The sequence below is a fragment of the Tinamus guttatus genome, unplaced genomic scaffold, assembly GCF_059628265.1.
Source record: "Tinamus guttatus ecotype Peru unplaced genomic scaffold, ASM5962826v1 Tinamus_guttatus_pri_ptg000048l, whole genome shotgun sequence".
NCBI classification, from domain to species: domain Eukaryota; kingdom Metazoa; phylum Chordata; class Aves; order Tinamiformes; family Tinamidae; genus Tinamus; species Tinamus guttatus.
This window is the reverse complement of record NW_028288582.1, coordinates 5,553,975-5,572,554: the sequence shown is the minus strand read 5'-3', so window position 1 is coordinate 5,572,554 and position 18,580 is coordinate 5,553,975. Positions and strand designations below refer to the sequence as shown.

The 18,580-nt window shown below is 42.2% G+C and overlaps 1 protein-coding gene across 1 annotated transcript; it reads left to right on the top strand.

Annotated features, from left to right (window-relative positions):
* The first annotated feature begins 710 nt into the window (after nt 1-710).
* Nucleotides 711-2,524, top strand: SIVA1 (SIVA1 apoptosis inducing factor). Its single transcript, XM_088539612.1, has 4 exons — nt 711-828; nt 1,046-1,252; nt 1,643-1,799; nt 2,290-2,524. The coding sequence occupies exons 1-4, from the start codon at nt 711-713 to the stop codon at nt 2,345-2,347; spliced, it is 540 nt and encodes a 179-aa protein (XP_088395738.1). The 3' UTR covers nt 2,348-2,524.
* Nucleotides 2,525-18,580: the final 16,056 nt, after the last annotated feature.

Genomic DNA, 18,580 nt, shown 5'->3' with positions numbered 1-18,580 from the left:
GTCATTTTTGAAATATATACTGAAATACCTATACATGTGTGTATATATATATACACACGTAGTATATACTCTATATAGTATATATTATAAACTACACTATACCATATAAATGACTGCTCAGTCACTCAGAAATGTTCATTATCAGTAATGTTAGTGAACCTCTCCTAGAAAATCTAATTTCTCATTTTTGTTACTAACAGATTTTGACAAGAGACAGTTTTTGTTGTTGTTGCTGCTGCTTTTGTTACTACCAGACTGGGACAAGAGCCCCTGGCTAGTATGAGTTTCTAAGTTTGTTTGTTTGTTTAAAAAAAGAAAAACAATCTTACATTTATGCACCTTTTCATTGGTTCCGTGGCACCTACAGATCTCAAATAATGTCACGGGCAGGATGGGTTTCGGCAAGAATTATCTGAACCTGAGAAACACGGTGCAAGACTTCTACAGCAGAAAAGGGGGACAGGATGTCAGCAAGTTTATTGACACGGCGGAATCTCAAACGCTTCAAAAGGGCCGCCCGCCATTGCGCTCCCGCCTCCCCTCAGCGCGACCCCGCCCACCCGCACCTCGCGCTTCCTCTTCCCGCCCCCGCATCGCCATTGGCCAAGAGCCGCCATGACGCATGAAGAAGGCTGGCGCCGGCAGCTGTGATTGGCCAAAGCCGCTGTCGTTCCCCGCGGAGGGGGGCGGGAGCGGCGGTTCCTCCCGCGATGCCGAAGCGCTCGTGCCCCTTCGGGGACGCGGCCCCGCTCCAGCTGAAGATCCGCGTGGGGCTGCGCGAGCTGAGCTGCGGCGTGCGGGGCGAGGAGTACCGGCGGGAGGTCTTCGGTGAGCGGGCGGCGGGGCGGGAGGCGGGGCGGGCGGGGAGCACTGGGCCCGGCCTGAACCATGAGCGCTGCGCCAACTGTCCCTAACCGTCGCTCCAGCCGCCGCCCTTTCCCTCAGCGCTGCCCCAACCGCCTCTAATGGTCACTCCAACCGCTGCCCCACGCGCTGCTCCTTCCCTCCGGGCGCCCCTAACCCGCCTCCCCTCTCCTGTCGGCAGAGAGGACCCGGCAGCTGCTCTTCAGGGGCGCCCAGGCGTACATGGAGGGCGCCTGGCCCGCCGGCGCCCCGGGCACCGGCGCTGTGAGCCGCTCCCCGGAGCCGGGCGGAGAGGCCCGGGACACCCACCCAGAGCGCTGCTGGAGCGGGCAGCTGCTCATCGGCCACGACGGGAAGCTGCTGAGGCGCTCGGCGGCCACGGAAAAGGGTGAGTTGTCCCTCCGTGGCCAGGAGACACCCTCTCCCTCCTCCCGGGAGCGTGGGGCGAGTAAGGCCTGCAGGTCCAGGGAGAGGAATGCGGTTCCCTTTCTAATGTTCCAAATAACTTCTTTTTAACCTTTAGAAACTGTTGCTGCTATTGTATGTATGATTTGTGCAATAAGGTACGTCTTGTTACTGAAGTGGGAGGCAAACAAAGCTGTAAGTGAGCCCTATGCTGTTGTCTGCCATCCTGTTCTTCAAAATGCTACTCGCTACAGCTGTGGTGTGGAGGGAGGAAGCATGCCCTTGCTAGTCTCACAGGCCTCTTAGATACTTTTTCAACTCCTCAGTTTTGCTCTAAAGTGCATGACCCTTAAATTGCGTCTCTTCCAAGCAGTTCCACCCATGGGAGTTTCCAAAGCCTGTTCCTCGTGCGTGAGAACGGCTGACGTCAAGGAAGCCTGTACACAGTGCGACCGCTTCGTGTGCCAGAACTGCAGCAGGCTCTGCAGCTCCTGTAACGCACTTACCTGCTCGCTGTGCTCTGTCGTTGAGTAAGTACCTAACAGACTTCTCAAGCTGCTGTTTTTAATTACATATGGTCTCAAAATTGGCATAGTGGATGAAGACCCAACAAATATCTAGCTCATTTACCCGATGGGTTTAAATAATTCTCATATTGAGTTAGCTGCAGCAAAGCCACCAAATATAATATGAAAATAAAATGCTTGTGAGAGAACTAATTAATTTTAGTGTAAGTCCAGTTTTTCACTTAAATATTCTAGGAAACAAAAAAACACTTCTTGCTTTCCTGTCAGCAATATAGTATGCTGGTTCATCATGACTGAGTGTGCTCGCGTGGACTAATCTTGAAGGATAATATATATAATATAATATAAAGGAATACTGTGAATGTTGTGTGGAAGTCCCATGGTTAAGATTGATAAAAAAAAAAATAATAATAATGAGGACTTTTTTTCTTATGATTCAGAAACATTAGGCAGTCCGTTGATTATTTTCTCTTGTTTTGTTGTTTTTCCCTAGTTATGGTGATGTTGGTGAACAAGTTATCTGCAATGGTTGTTCAATATTTCAAGTCTGAAGCCTGATGAATACTCCTCATGGCTAAGACGTCCACAAATTTCATGATCTCCTCTTTGTGCCTGGTCAATTAATACTTTTAGCATATGAATTAATTATGGAATTTTTGTGTTTTGTATCTTTATATGTACCTTTTAATATTGTAGCTAAATAAACTTCTATATTTTGAGGATTTATAGATTATTTTGAGTCAACTTTGCGATACGTGGCATGTCTATTTGAAGTGTGGTCCTCTCATTCTGGAATCTATAACAAAAGGTTTATCACCCCAAGACATCTCTCTTCAGTGTCTACTTGTTACTCAGGTGGTAGATAAAAAGGTAGTAGATAAAGAGCCAGAATGCTCTTTTTGTGGGTTTAGAATAGAAACCAGGAAAACAGAAATAGAAACTGACTGTACTTCCATGCTCTTCCCTCCCACCCCCAGCCTTCCTCCTCTGGATACTCATCTTACTGTTCATGAATTAATGAGGGCAGTTGTCTAAGCCTAAATGTTTTCCCAAAAAGAGAATATGCTGACTTGTATTTTATTTTTTCTCAACTTTCACAAACCTCTTTCTATAATAACTTTGATGTATCAGTCTTTGAGCAGAAGCTTTATTTAATAACTAAGTGTTAAAGATGAGTTTTACTGGATCATCCTTGCAAGGTCTCAGTATTAAAAAGTACTGTATTTATGCATAACTTTTTATTTTCCTGAGTGTGTACTTAAAAATAGCTCGTGAAGTGGTCTGAAAAATGGTCAACACTTTTGCTCAAAGTGTCTTTACAAAAACCTGCTCAGTCTTCAATGTCTCTTGAGATTTTATTGCAAAGACCAGTTTGGTTAGGATTTCTGTGCTGTAGAAATAGGAATGAGATGATCATTTATGTGCTACTCAAAAGTCCCTCCAGGTAACTTTCATTTGCTATCTGACTGTGGGTGTTTTTTTTTTTTTTTTTTTTTTTTTTTTTTTAAAGTGCTTTTACTGTAAGAGGGGAGGGGGGGAAGGATGAGTTAAATAGCTGTCTTTAAAGTGCAGGCAAAAAAAAGATTTGGGGAGAGGGGAGTAAGTCTCTAATGCACTCGTAACTAAAGCTCCGTTTCCTAACTTATTTGCTCTATATTCCTAGAAGAAATTCTGCTGCTTATGCTTCTTGGTCTTCTCAACTGAAATTGTTATATTTTATATGAAATTATTTTTACCCTTCACTCATTAAATTTGCAGAAATTACCTTTCTAGAGGAACAGCTCTTATAATGCTAGCTCATTTGAGAAATAAGTCCCCCATCTGTAGGAATGCATTTTATTCTTTTCTATTTAATAGGCTGCTGCAAGCATACTGCCTATTTTCAGAATTTCAGAATAAATATTGCAGCTGACTGAACAGACTATAAATGTTTTAGCTGGGGGGAGGATGATACCCATTGCTGAATAGTGACACTTCATGTTGCAGATTGCTTGGCTTTGGAGGTATTTGGCATAATTAGGGGCAGGATGACATGATTTCAGGCCTCTGCATAGCAAACTAGGGATTTCTAAAGCGTGTGTGTGCCCTTCAGTGTGTGTGCCCTTCAGTGTATCCTAGGTGGGTTGCTTTACTGCTGAGTCACCTGCGTGTACGTCATGGTGGCCTCCCTCCCGTGCTGTGCTTTGTTTTTGTGTTTCCCCTGGTTGTAGCCAGTTAGAAGGGGAGAGTTACTGCTACTTACTGCAGTAGCCGAAAGACTTGAATTGAGCAGAAGTAAAAATAAATCTTGTCCCCATCCTCCAAGCAAGCAAACAAAATTGAGTGAGTAAATCAAGTAAGCTAGTCGTAAAAAGTGTCAGTGTGTGCAGTGATTTCAAAATATTGGCTATCTCTTTCAAAGCTACAATAGATTGAGACAGGATGACGGTACAACCCGGTTACCAGGTAGCACAGGGCGGGTAAAAACATTGTTTCTACAGCAAGCAGCTTAAAACATAAAGCAGAACTTTTGAATGGGAAGCATCCTAAGGTTACTGTGTTCAAATGTTACTTTTAGGATCAATTTTTAAAGTTTGTGCTTCGTTTGAAACTCTGAGCAGTGAATGGAAATGTCTTTGTTAGGCTTATTTTGCAAACTGCAACCTGAGCGTGTATCTGCCTTTTCTTGTTCTCTCCTGAGGGTGAGAAGCTCTCCAGGCTCCTGGAGAGATGAGGCAGGTTGCTCACAAATGGTTTGTGTTTCAAAGTAGCTGATAGGTACTTGGCTCATTTAGACAATGCTGTGTTTCATAGAAAGCTGTCCTCTGTAAAAAACGATATGGGTTTGTTGGCTTAAATTTCTTATTTATTATCCTCTAGTTAGTCCCTTGGAAATGGGCTTGCTAATTAGAGCAGACACCTTTTGCAGAATAAAGAGTTAGAAAAAAAAAAAGCGGGGGGTGGGGGGGAGTGAATCAGGAGGGAGAGGGTTAGAAGCTAGGGTGGGGAGAACAGATAAATCACAGAATAGTACTGAAAGCTTCTGCACTGATGCATTGTACACAAGGTTTTGTTTTGTTTTTTAATGGCTACCAACCTTTATGTTTCTTGCAATTCAGAAGACCTAAAAATATTTCTTTTTTTACTCATATGCATATATTTCAGTCCCATTATTGAGGAAAATTCCTGTTCTAGTTCTGGATAAACAGTAAGAGGTAGGAAAAGGAAGTATGTTTAACTTTTCTGTTTCCTACAGGAAAAAACAAAATAAACCTGTAAAAGGGAAGACTCTTTAAGTGAGAGATTCAGACTTTTCTGTGTCTTGTTAACACCCCTTCAAAAGGGCCTGTCTGTTAGATCAGAGCGGTACCCTGTGCGCTTCTGGGAGTGTCTATTGGAGCTAGAGAAGTAGTCTGTTTTATTAAATAAGCAGGAGGTTTTCTTTTTTGTTCTGCTTTGTTCTACTGTTATTAATATATATTTTTTCCTCCACCTCAGTGTGGAAAGTGTCAGAAAATCAAAGTTTGGATGGACTTCAGAGGGAAGCTCTGAGGAGCAAGCATATTGATGAGTGAAGATATCCTGCACTAATGATTTTGCAGATGGCTAGCAATCTCGTGATATAAATCTTAGATGCCCTATTTTTTTTATACAAAGAGAGCAAGCTCATCTGATCAGGTTTAAAACAATTTTGTCTAAGTCTCGTATGCCAATAAATATTGAGCGATTTCAGGTTTTCTCTTCAGAGTAATCCAAGTTGGTAAATTGCTTCAGTACTTGGTGTCTGCAATCTGCATTGGAACAAAACCACCCAATAAGAAGAAAAAAATCACTGAAAAGATTACATAAACTTGAGAAATTTCCTTTAACAGCATGTTCCTGTGACACATATCCCTCATAACAATGCTGTGATCATGAGGGGCAGATTGAACTTGGTGGGTATGCAAATAACCTCAGCCCTGTGCACACAGTAAGCAGTTCTTGCATGCTAATCGTAGCAGATCAACAGCCGATTTGCTTTCCAAGACAAATTTCCACAGCTGGATTTTTTTATATATATAATTAAAAAAAAAATATTACCAGGACTTGCAAATCTGGTGCCCTTGTATGATTGGTACCTCTTTTATTTAGTACAACCAACACCTGACTGGGAGAAGCTACCTCCTTTGGTTGCGAGTCATGCTCCAAATGGAAGAGAGACTGAAAGCAATTTATGACCTTTCTCTTCTTTCTGGACAGATGATAACTAAATGCAGCTGGATTTTATTTCAAGTCAGGGCATAAAAATGAAGTTATTTAGTTGCAATAACTTGCAACTAAAGTTATAACTTGTATCTTGGTGGAAGATCCCTTCTTTCTTTTTTCTTTATCAATATGGGTAAGACAATTTGATCTTGATCTGTGCCAGGACATACTAAGAAATGACAGAAATCTAAAAGTGTTTTAGAACTGATTTTTTTTTTCCTGAAGGTACACAGCCCAGAAATAGAAAAGGAAACAGTAGCTTTGTCCCCAGTTTTTCAGCTCTGATTCTTTTGAACCCTGGCAACTAGCCTCCAAGTGAATGGGTAAGACAATAGCAAATGCACTGTACAAATAATACTCGTGTGTGTCTCATCACACAGAGCCTTACTAGTAGTGGTGTGACTGTGTATTTTGACAAGAGCCAGACTGTGAATAAAAACTGAACCCTAGTAAAGCTTAATTGATGCTGAACTCCTACATACATGGTATGAGCACAAGCTTATATGTGCTGTGGAACTGGTTATAATACTATTTTATCATCACAGATGATGTCTTACCTGTTTGTACATTCTTTACCTTTCAGCAAGATTCCTGTAGCATGGAGTACCTAGGCATGAAGTCTTCAGTCCTTAGGAACTCTGAATGATCCAGAGAATGACAGTGTCACTCCATAAAATACTAATGGGCGGAACAAAACTGCTGCAGTAATACAAAGATGAGATAGCCAAACTTTATAGCTTGTTATAGCTTATCTTAAAGCTTAACTATGACTTGCTTGTCAATGTGAAATGTGTTTTCTGTGACATGAAATGAGTAGCTTGGCGGGAGACTCTTCTAAGATATCATCCTTTCCCATGTATTTGCTTGAAGGAGGACAGATAAGACAAAAAGAAAGTGAAAAAGGAGAATGGGGAAAAATAACACACTGGTTTCCTGATGCTTGATTTTTGTAAGCTTTTTTTCCTTGCTTTCTTTAGTTTTTTTAATTACTGACATTTACAAGGCAAGGTTAAAGATCTTTGAACACTGTATTATTACTCATACTGAAGGAAACTGGTTTTCCTATTAGAAGCAACCAAGAGACCTGAGAAAATATTAGTGCTGCTACTATAATAAGTAGAAGCCATATAATTTTAAGATTAACATTGCTTGTGGGTGGATAATTGGAATAAAATTAAATGTTTGCTTTCTAATTTACATTAATAAATTGCAAGAGGGAGAGTCTGAGACTGGATATTCACTACATATTTTATAATATTTTAATGACTATCACTTAGTTATGCATTTAACTCTTCTATCACTTTACAGTTTGCATAAATATTTTATATCCAAAGATGCTCGAAGGTTGTATTGCTTATGGTTAACTTGCATTTTGAACTGCTGTCTTTGTAAGTTATAGCACTAGTAAGCATCACTTTTTCTCTTAAAGCCTCAGCTCCAGAGATAAATTTCTTACTAACTTTAAGTACAGGTTTTTAGTTCTCATCATTATGATTTCCTTTAAAACCAATGGTCTCTGTAGAAGATAGATAATATACTTAAAGATTGTGACTTCAAGACTTGCTTTAAAAATAGGATTTATACATTTAATTGTATTTTACATAGTTTTGTTCAAATGTAGTTGAAATTAGAAACCCTATTCTCACTGGCTATACTGTCCATTTATTTTTGCAGGCAATTACTATTTTCCCATTTCTTCCTTCCTTGACAGGAATAGTTGCAGGTAGTGGCCCAGATGTCCACTTGATAAACATCCACAGCAATGCAAAGGTCAGTGTAGATGTGCCAGGCAAGATCCTGATCTATTTGCCACATATATGCCTTTAAATTTATACTGATGTTGCAAAAAGATGGCAGAGGCTCCCTGCAAATCTATTTTAATCTGATTAAAGAATTAGAATGAATGGTAATATTTTATTTTAAGCTTTTAAAATTCCACATATGTAATAGCAAATACCTACATTTAGTTTCATGCTATATCCACAAGGTGGCATCACTATGTTAGTTTTGCCTAGATTCCTTCTGATGTTCTTAGAATACTGTTAAAACATATAGCCCATGATATTGATACTGCCATAATTAAGACGATATTCTTACTTTGTTTACAAAAAAAAAATCATCTACAGGTCCAAAACATGTTTCTATGCTTTAAAAAATGTGTCAATAGAGTTATTTATCAAAAGTACTTGGTAGTCTGTATAAAACAAAGTCAAATCTTCAAAATGGTCCTTTTTGCTGCATGCAAAGAGAAAAGTAAAAATGTAAATCATGTGCATAAGATTAAAGCAAATTTAAAAAAAAAAATTTAAGCTATCATTATTGTTAATGGACATATTTATATGCCATGCAATACATAGGTCACACTGCTCTTTTCTTTTAAAAATATTAGATTGCACAATTTGTTGCAATAAATCAGCATATTTCACATCTTTAAGAGGAATAACTTCCCTGCGATAGTGTAAGGGTTATTGTAGAATAACCTATAGTAGAATTTTTGGAGGAGGGTTCAAATGGATCTGAAGGTGCTGAGGAAGCAGGTAATATCCCTGCTGGGTTGTGGTAGTGACTGGGGTGTAGTACAGGGTTGTAGCAAGTGTGGGAAGTTCCTGGTGATTGGGTAAAGGTGAGTGTCTCGCTCATCCTCAAAGATGACAGTCTGAAGAGTTACAATCTGGTCAGCTGAAGCTCAGGCTGCAGAAGATTACAGAGCAAATCTTCACAAAAGGTTTGTGCAGTGCAAGAAGGTGTTTGGGAACAGCCAGCGTGAATTTATCAAGACTCAGTCATGCCTGCCCAACCTCTTGGCCTTCTGTGATGAGAGAACAGCAGCTATTGCTTGCTTTAGCAAAGTTTTCGACTTGGTCCTGCTCAAATGCTCTTGTAGGACCTGGGTTGGAGAGTTTGGGCAGATAGACTACAAAGTGGGTAGAAAATTCACTGGGCTGCCAGGCTGGCAGTGGCCTTCCTTGGGGAGTTATTACTGGAACTGGTTCTAATGTCTTCACTAATAATTGGAATAATGAGACAGAAGGGACTTAGCAAGATTCTGCATGAGAGCAGTTTGATTGTAGGCAGCGGTTGATACGTGAAGGGAGGCAGCTGGAGCCTCAGTAAGCTGCAGAAATGGGCTGCCAGGAGCATCCTGAAGTTCAATAAGGGTAGTACAAAGCCCTGCATCTGGGAGGGAGTGACTCCATCCAACAGCACAGGCTGATTAGAAAAGCTTTGCAGGAAAGGACCTGGCGGACAAGGTGCCATGTGAGTCAACATATGTCTTTGCTATGCCAAAGTTAAACCATGTTGGGGTTTTGTAAGACCAAAAGCAGGAGATCTAGGCAAGTGATTCTTTCCATCCATCACTCGCGATGCTGCCTCTGAAGCACTGCTCCCACTTGGAGGCTCCCAGGACAAAAAGGCTCTTACCGTGAGTGAGTCCAGGGAGAGGAAAGTACAAGGAGAGGCTGAGCAGTGTGTCTGATCAGCCTGGAGGAGGCAAGGCTGAGGGAGGTCTCGTTTTTGTCTTCCCTCATCTAATGAGGTGTGCTGAAAGGAGATAGAAGCCAGGCTCTTTTCAGAGATTCGCAGTGAAAGGGCAAGGGGCAACAAATGTAAGTTATTGCAAGGAAGGTCTGATTAGATATAAGGAAAATACTCTTTATTTTAAGAGGGTTTATGGGTTAGAAGAGGCAACCTGCAGGGGTATTTGAGAGCCCATCCTTGGAACTAATCCAAATCCCATGGAAAATGTCTTGAGCCTCCTGAAATAACTGCAAATATGGCTTTGCCTTGAGCAGGGGATTGGACATAATAACCTTCAGATATTTCCAGCCTGAAGTATTTTATGATTTTTCTTGAGGTATAAAGCTGTATCTCTATGTATTCCCCATGGTGTGTTTTTGAAAGCTTCGCAACTTTATGGTACGCTTAAAAACTCATCAACACTTTTGACCTGCTCTATCTGCTGTTCTCCTAAGCATTGACTACTGCCCACTGCCAGAAATACGGAACTGGTAAATGGATATGTGGCCTGAGAATGTCCAGTCTTACATCATGTTTACTCTGATAGAACTAATCATATGATGAAACTTAAGCGGATCCTTAAGTGTTTAGCTGGGTTGTGCTGTAGCGTGCAGCACTTCACAGGATATAGATCCAAAAGTCTAAAGAAATAATATATATATATATTTGTAACCAGCTTGTATACAAATATTAATGTACTTTTATGCATCTTGGGCTCAGTGAGTTTCATTTTAGGAGCTTGATTCTCCCACGGTTTCCTGCCGTTAGTAATAGCTCACTAAATGAGCAATCTGATTGTTTTAATTTCTCTTTCCATGATACCAAGGTTATTTACTGCCACAAATTAGTTTTAGAAATGTTTTTAAAGTGAGTAAAAACAAGCTAAGAAGTCTGGAACTCTAGTCATTTCAGTAGAACAGCATTAATTTTCATGGTTTCCTCAAAAGCTTCTTGAAAGAAGGAAGCCAGTGATGTGCTCAATTATTGATTCCTTAATTCTTCATTTCATTTTTTTTCTGAGTATTTTAACTCGAGATTGTTCTAAAAGTTCCCCTTTCTCTGAAAATGAGACACTTGTTTTGGGGAGAGTTACATGTTTCATGACTTACACTGTGGTTTAAGACATCTGTGTCATTGGATGGTTGAGGTTTTCACAGGAATACCCCACCTTTCTTGCTCAGCAATCCCTTGGTGTAAGGAAATTCTACAGCAAACTGATGCATTTGTGTGTGAGTTCAACTCACAGCTGTTCAGCATGAGCTCCTGCAGTGGAGTCCTTCCTAGTTGGTTTGTAGCCTACTGGGTGAATTGTCTTAGTGAGACCAAGAAGGTATCAGAAACAAAATTAGAGGGACTTCCATTCCCTACTATTACAATTGTCCCACTCTGTGCACTTGCATATGTTCACTTGTGGGGGGATAGAATTACTACTGTAACCCCAAATTTTTCTTCAAATTCTTGAGTTTTTCTGATTTAATCTCCCTTCTGTGCCTGTATGACCGATTTGGGTATGGCTGTGACTTGTACACTTACTTCTGCCCGCCTTAACACTAACAAATGTTCCACCAGTTGCTGAAATGCTGTCCCTTGTTCTGAGGAAAAAAATGATCCAAGCTCATGATGGTGTCTCTTTGTTGCTGCTTGCAAAGTGATGCAATTCCTTTCTCTTTTCCTCAGTATTGTCCTTGATTGATTGTGTTTTACAGAGCAAATACAGCTTAATGTGCAAGAGTGGGGCCTTTGAGCTTTATCTGCAATTTTGGTGACTTACATTTCTTACATATAAGAAATAAAATAATAAAAAACTTTTCTCTGTCTAAATTAAATGAAAACTTTCATGAGTCCTTCAGACACGCTTGCTGTCAGAAGTGAGACTACATTTTAATGTTGTAAGTGGCCTACATCACTTGTAGGTAGAAACTAGTTCAAATCTCCATACTTCTTCTCTGTGTTTTCGGGAGAGTTTCAGTTCTTGCGGGGCTTTAACTTTATGTCTCAGAATATTTTCTCAGTTTACTTAACTTGTGCTACCATCTGTTGTTCTGCAGCTACTCAGAGCCAAGACGTCTGATGAAGATCCGAGTTCTCTTAGATCAGCACTTGGCACCAGAAGCTTTTCCACCACCCAGCAAGCAGTTCCAACAGCTGCATGCATGAATCACTTAAGTTATAGTACCCTGCAGCACTCGGTAAGAATGGTTTTTGACAATCTGGTCATATGCCATACCAGCAAAAGTGTTGTGAACTGAGCTCCTTGGATGGTGTGACATAAATTGAAGATCATTATTTTGATATGTATTTTAATATAATGCACTCTGAAGTTTCATTATTATTCTGAAAGCTTTGGAAATAACCAGAAGGGTTATATAATGGCTTATCATTAATTACTAAAAAACTTTGGTAGGTCAGAGTTGGTTTGTTTATGTATTATAGCAAACTATTCTGACATGTTCCCTATGGTATTTCACATTACTGAGACAATTTGCCCCAGCAGCAGAGCCTCTCTTCACATGCTCTTGAGTCAGTCTATATTTAAACCTGTCTCCACCAGTATTTTGTTTCAGTTGTTTTAGTCTGTTTTGCTCAGCTGTGGATACATTCTTGAGTATGCTCTGCCTTTGAGAGATTTGCTATCACTCTGTTGCTGCTCTTTTGCAAATGTTACCTAAAAAAAAAACCTCATTTCTTCCAGAGTTTAGCAAGAAACAAGAGCACTTCTTTAAGAGTTGCAAGAGGATGATGTGGATTTGTCACTGGTTTTTGTAGCAGTTAATGCAGTCAGCTAATATAAAGCCCAAAGGATGGACCTGTCAGCTAGTGTAAATCAGCCTGGTGTCATTGAGCAAATGGAGCGATGCAGATGAGGATCTGATCCTGTATAAACTTGTGCTTGCTCTAGTGTTGTCATTTGTTTAATGATAACCATTGGTTTGGCAGAATAGTAAACACAGAGCCCTTCACAGAACTTATTATAGAGTCCATATGTTTGTATTTCAACATATTGCTGCCTAAATAAGGGCAGGCAGGGGAAGACACGATAGGGAGGTTGTGTTGTCTTGATTGTGTTTTGAAGCTGTGTTTGCAGACTAGCTGGAGCCAAGCAGGGTAACTATAGGATCCGATATTATCCTCCAGGAATGGGGTGCTGAAGCTTCTTGGGTGATTTCCATGAAGCTGCCTGGCAGGACTTCCCCACAGTTCCTCTTGGAAAATTGGGTCAGTGGGTACCTAGGGAATAAGGAGGGAGAGGTGCCAAAGACAGAGATCCTCAGTCTCAGGATCCAGATGCAGCAGAAGTGGGGTGGGAAAGGACAGTGTGCCAAGACTTCAACCACTTTTTTGGAGTAAGACTGCAACGTTTTCATGCCACTGGCAATATATCTAATCCACTTTTCAAGCCGTGCAGACTGATGTAATGCATTGTTAGCTGGAGGAGGCTTAGGGTCTGTTTTCCAGATTTTAAAGAGTTCTCAAGAGTCAGGTAATTCAGCAGTTCATAACTCACCCTCTAGAGGGACTCCAGAAGATGGTTTGGAAATGACTAAGAAGGCTTAAATTAGAATGAGAGAAGGCAGGGAAAGGAAATAGTCCACTGATTCTTTCATATGTGCTGGAAAGACACAGCGGAAGGAGGAAGAAAAGAGAAAAGGACTCGCTCAAAGGACAAAAGCAGAGTGGAAGTTCAGCCAAGCCTGGTGCAGCAGAGGAGCCCGTTCCCTAGGGCAGCTCAGCGGGGTGCAGGCACCTCCCCGAGCCCGCAGGGCTGCAGCAGAGGGACAGATGGTGCCACCAGCCCTGTGGCAGATGGGGCAGCAGGAGCTGCTTCGGGCTGCCAGGTTTGTGCTTCCTCTCTAGCACCTCTTGACCGCCCCAGGCCTCCACCGGTCCCTTTACCACTGTCATGTTCCACAGACTTACACACACCCTTCTGGATGCATCTTCGTTCGATGTAGATCTGAGCTAGACCTCTTAGAAAAACAGGTAAAGGGAGTTGGATTGAGGTGCGTGTGCTTTTAACACTGGAAAAGTTCCCTCACTGACATTTAGTTTCTTCTAAAGTGTCTGTGTTTCATTATCAAACCAGAAAGCCAGTGGTCAACCTAGGAACAGAAAGTGTCACCATCATCACCACCCCGTGATCCATCTGCAAGAGCAGGCAGAAGCAGGAAAAGCTGAGGAAGGCTGTTGTAAATAACAAGTAGCCCTTTTTGATCTTCCCTTCCTTCATAATGGAGAAATAAGCATAAGAAATAATACTTGAGAAAAGTAACATGACTTCAGATTTTGCTCAAGTAGAGTGAGAGCTAAGTTTGATCACTTTATTGGGGTTGCACTTTACATTTATGGAAATAAGTACATTTTTCTACTGCTTTATTTTCTTCTAGTTCCCTCTGCATCCTTTCAGTCTCTGTTTGCAAAAAGGGACTTTCCTCTTTCCCTCTGTTCTCATTCACTTCCATCTTATTCTTGTTAGTTGACTGTCATCAAATATTCCTATTTAAAGTCTCCTTATTCTTCAGTCTGACATTACTGGGGCAAAGTCTGGCAGCTGAAACTATATGGAAAGGTTATTGTACACTGCATCTGCCTGGCTTAAGAATGATATCACTCTCTGCATTTTTCATTAAAGACTTGTGTTTTAATATCTCTGAATATTCACAAATCCTTTAAAATCATCTGACTTACTGAATACATTAGAAAATTCACTACCTATTATTAAAAAAAACACACACACAAGTTTTATATCATTGCCCACCCCTGCCCTGCGCCTGGGAGAAGGCGTCGTGGCTGCTCCCCAGTCAAACACGAGTTTTCAGCTGTGGCCCGTGCTAGAAACAAGCGCAGAGAGCCCAGCTCAGAGAGGTGACATGAACATTGCAGGGATCTGTGTTGGGCACGACCCGTGCAGGAGAGGAGAAGCTGCCACCATCCAAGCCCAGCAGAGATGAAAGTGAGCAGGGTGAGGGCGGTAACGAGGGCTCCTTCAGGCTGCAGCTCCGCGCCCAAAGCTGCCATGTAATCCTGCCTGTGGAAGAGTGAACATCAGCACGTAGGGTTTTGTGTCTCGGTCACGGCTGGTCTCAGTCAACCCGCTCCCATCTCAAGCACTGCAAGGGCAGAGTTGGTGTCCCTGCTTTAGGGGTACGTGCCAACAGCCTGCGCTTCGGTAAGTGACAATACACTGAAAAGCAAGGGACTGTCATTATCACAGAGAAAATGACCAACTGACCAGAAAGAACTGCAACTATAATGCATTTAGGTATGTAGGACCTGAACACAGACACGCGTTTCCCTTAAAACACTAAATACTGTGAACTCAGGCTGACCAGGGCTCCTGGTAACACACAACAGAGTTGTCTCGTTGACAGCATCAGTACGGTAAGAAAATAATGACGAAAGGAAAAGATGGAGTTTGCAAATAACTGAAGCTTTTAATATTTGGAGTAGTGACTGTGAATTTTGTTTCTGTGAATAATTTTTAGCGTCCTAGTCAAAATAATTATAGCCTCTTCTATGGCATGAGACTAGGTAATATTTAAACAACATGCCATGAAGACCTGATGGTCATAAAGACCTTTCTCCTCTGAAAGTGGAGCAACCTCAGAGAGCTCATGAAGGCACAAAATGCAAACAAGTATTGCAAGATAAGAGGAAGAAACAATGCAAAAATGTCACAAAAACAGGATCTTAACCTAGAGTGGAATTACACTTAGCTCAGGAAGAAGTTTACAAGGCTCGGGTTTAGGGGAAAAGGCAGTGAGCAGTCAGAGGCAGAAGACAACAGGAAGCAACATTTCGGCGAAGGAAAAGCTGATAACTGGGCTATGGGCAGTCTGAAGAACCACAGGGGTAAGTGGTGCTTTCACATACAAAGTCCTTAATCTGGTACTCAGGAGAGGATCCACCACACTTGCAAAAGCAGGAGGGTAACAAGCAGTTAGAAGGGGGGGAAAAAAAAGAAAAAACCCACACAAACAGGAGGGAGTTAGTTATTAAAGTAAAATGGCCTCGTTTAAAATAATTTCAGACACCAAGCAACTAGTGATCACCTGATTAGAATGCAACATATGTCCCATTAGCCAGAGCGCAGAAATGTCTGTGCACTCAGCTGCATTTGGGATAATAAGCGCTCATTTGCTATAGGCACTGTGTGTTCTTTTAGTCTTACTTCTAGTGGCAATTAACCTCCCTGTTATTAAGAAAATTGAGCTCAAAGTGGAAGACAAACACACTCATTTGCAGTATGTAGCGCTGCAGAAACCAGATCCCTTTAACATAAGCTCATTTCTTCAAGTGTTTTTTTACCTCCACGAGGTTCTTTTAGCTACAGTGAACAAGTCAAACCTTCCTCCTAACACCCCCAAACTTCCCCGGAAGAAACTCCACGCAGCTCTGCAGGCGCCGTGTCACTAAGCTTCCCTTCTGCAACTCAGTCTACTTTGGATTTCCATCAACACTAATGGTGTTCATGGTTCTATCTATAGCTTGATTTATCTATTTGTGACATCAGATTTTTCACCACCATCCTAAATCCTGCTACTAGAGCAAACATTCTGACCTGACATATGTTCTCTGCAAAACAGTTTTTTTTTTTTTCCTGGGTACTCAGCATATAGAACTCTTGCATTGATCATTTAAACATATGCAACCATTCTCATTGTCACAAAACTCACATTAAAGCAAGGATCACCAAACCCTTGAAGTTTTTATCTCTAACACCTAAAAACTATGGTAATATAAAAACTGGGCTTAAATTTAAGTATTAGAAAAGATGCTTTAGGCCTGGGCGCAGCAGCAGGGGAGCCTGTGGAGCTCACGTGGAAAGATGATGATGCAGAAAGAAAAATGAAGAAACAGCAGTTTGTTTTACCGTGGGGGTGAGATCAGAGCTTGCAGAGTTCCGAATGCTGTAAATCAGAGTGATCTCCCAGTTTGAAGGGAGAAGAATCCCACGTATCCTGGTGGGCTCGTAGGGAAGGTGTGAAAGGGAATTTACAGTCACCCCTTCTGCCAAAGTCTCTTCCCCCCAACAGCACAAGCAGCAGTGTCTCTGATTCTACCAACCTCCAACTGACCTCGTCTTCTCCTGACCCAAGGCAAAGCTACACAGAGCTGTTTCCTTACTCACAGCTGTCAAGGATTTATTAATTTGTCTTTCCAACCTGAGTTCATAGTCGAGTTCCTGGGCTGTAACACTGGTCACTGCCCCGGCTTGCACATAACTGTTTCACCAGTTGCCTTGCTGCAGCGCTTGGGATCCATCACCTTCCCCGCAAGCCAGGACTCCCCTGCAGGAAGCTCTGCCCACCCTTCGGCTGCGAGAACCAAGGACACGGCCAACAGCAGCAGGGAAAGGCAAGGGGAGGCCCCGCTCGGCGCGAGCGGCAGCCGTACCCGAGCTGACACCGCAGCAAGGAGGGCACTGAACGTGAGTTCAAGGCAGGCCAGGGTTTGATAGGTGCTTGTAGGACATTCCTCCCAAGTACAAAAACAGCTGTGCAAAAATACAGACTAACAAGTATTAGTAGCAATGTTTCAGCAGAAGTGCACAGGAAGTGACAGGCAACACAGGAATAGACTATGAAACAGAAATTCAGGAGCCTGGTCCAAGAGAGGAATAGTAAGCAGTCAATACAGAAGATACAGAAACACAGAGAGAGGAATAAAGTTGTTGAATCAAAGGGATAGTAAAAAGATCTTAGCTGCAATAGATAAAACCAGAGCGAGGATGACATTTGTAAATGTCAGAAGGAAAAACAAGGAAGCCTTGGCTGCACAGGTAGTTAGAGAAGTATTTTTTAATATATGATGTAAAAGAACCTGCAAGTTTAAGCAGTCTCTGCATGTAAGGTATGGAAGTAATCTGAGGTGAAGGAGATCCTCAGGTCAGAGACTTTCTTGACAGAGGGGGACAACAGTATGTTAACGATGATGGATATGCTGCTACACGTTTTCCCTGCTAAATCAGAATTTAAAGAACATACTTTACCTTTCTAGGTAGACAGCTGTAATGGGGATAATCATTCAATCACAGATGACAAGCAAGGTGTTCTGAATGATCCCAGGTGAAATGGGGAAAAATACCCCTAAGACAGTGCAGGTGTCTTTATTCACCATTACTGCTAGCAGTGCTAAGCTACTGACAGCATTCTTGTTACTGCTGTTCCACCTCGATATGGGAGCTGGAGCAAAATCCAACAGCAACAACTGGACAACAAACAAATAAACAAAAAACAAACAAATGAAACCCCCACACCCTTCTGAGACAAATCAGCCCCGCCAGAGCAATCTGATCCGTATCTTTCCTGCGCTTGGAAGACCAGATTTTCCTTGGGGGAGCTTATGGGAACCCTTTGCCCATTTGTGTTGCCCGGGTTTGGGCGCGCGGAGCAGAGCGGCTCGAAGGGCCCGTCACGGCTGGCAGGTGGAGAAGGCGTCTCTGGTCCCGGTACTCCGGCTGGCTGCACCCGCGGGTGCAGGTTTAGAAGCAATGGAGCAACAGGAGAGTTACAAGGGGACAGAAGGGGACAGGCTATCTGGCATGAATTTAAAGTGCCCTCTACAGCCTATGGATCCCTTCTCCCACCTTCCATTTTTGTATAAAGTGTGTGGTAAACTATGCTGGGAATTCCAGCCCATTTCTTGAACCAGAAATATCTTCAACATTTAACATCCTACTGCAGCTACATACATCAAACTAAGCAGAGAGCTTGCCCTTTTTTCCCCTGTATTCTCTTCTTCAGAGGAGATTCCTGCCTCACAGAGGTAGCTCCTAAAAACCATCAGCACCAGCCTCGAGAAGCGAGGGGCAGCCTTGCACCCTGCAGGAGACTGGACCAGCAACTCTGCACAGCGGGGCCGCAGGAACAGCCTCACTGGACCAGGCAGGCAGCAAAAGGGCCTGTCCTCACTCACAGCCCCACACCACGTATTTCTGGCACAGGGTCTATTCCTTAAACTTCTTCCAAAATTATTTTGGAATAACCATCAGCACAGAGAGGAAACAACTGATGGAGGACAGAAAAGGGTAAGTCCCTCAA

Bases quoted from the DNA above. Each gene is read 5' to 3' on its own strand.
- SIVA1 (XM_088539612.1), top strand. From the start codon at position 711: ATGCCGAAGCGCTCGTGCCCCTTCGGGGACGCGGCCCCGCTCCAGCTG. The intron at 1,253-1,642 runs GTGAGTTGTCCC...TCTTCCAAGCAG, and splicing joins CTCGGCGGCCACGGAAAAGG to TTCCACCCATGGGAGTTTCC. The intron at 1,800-2,289 runs GTAAGTACCTAA...GTTTTTCCCTAG, and splicing joins TCGCTGTGCTCTGTCGTTGA to TTATGGTGATGTTGGTGAAC.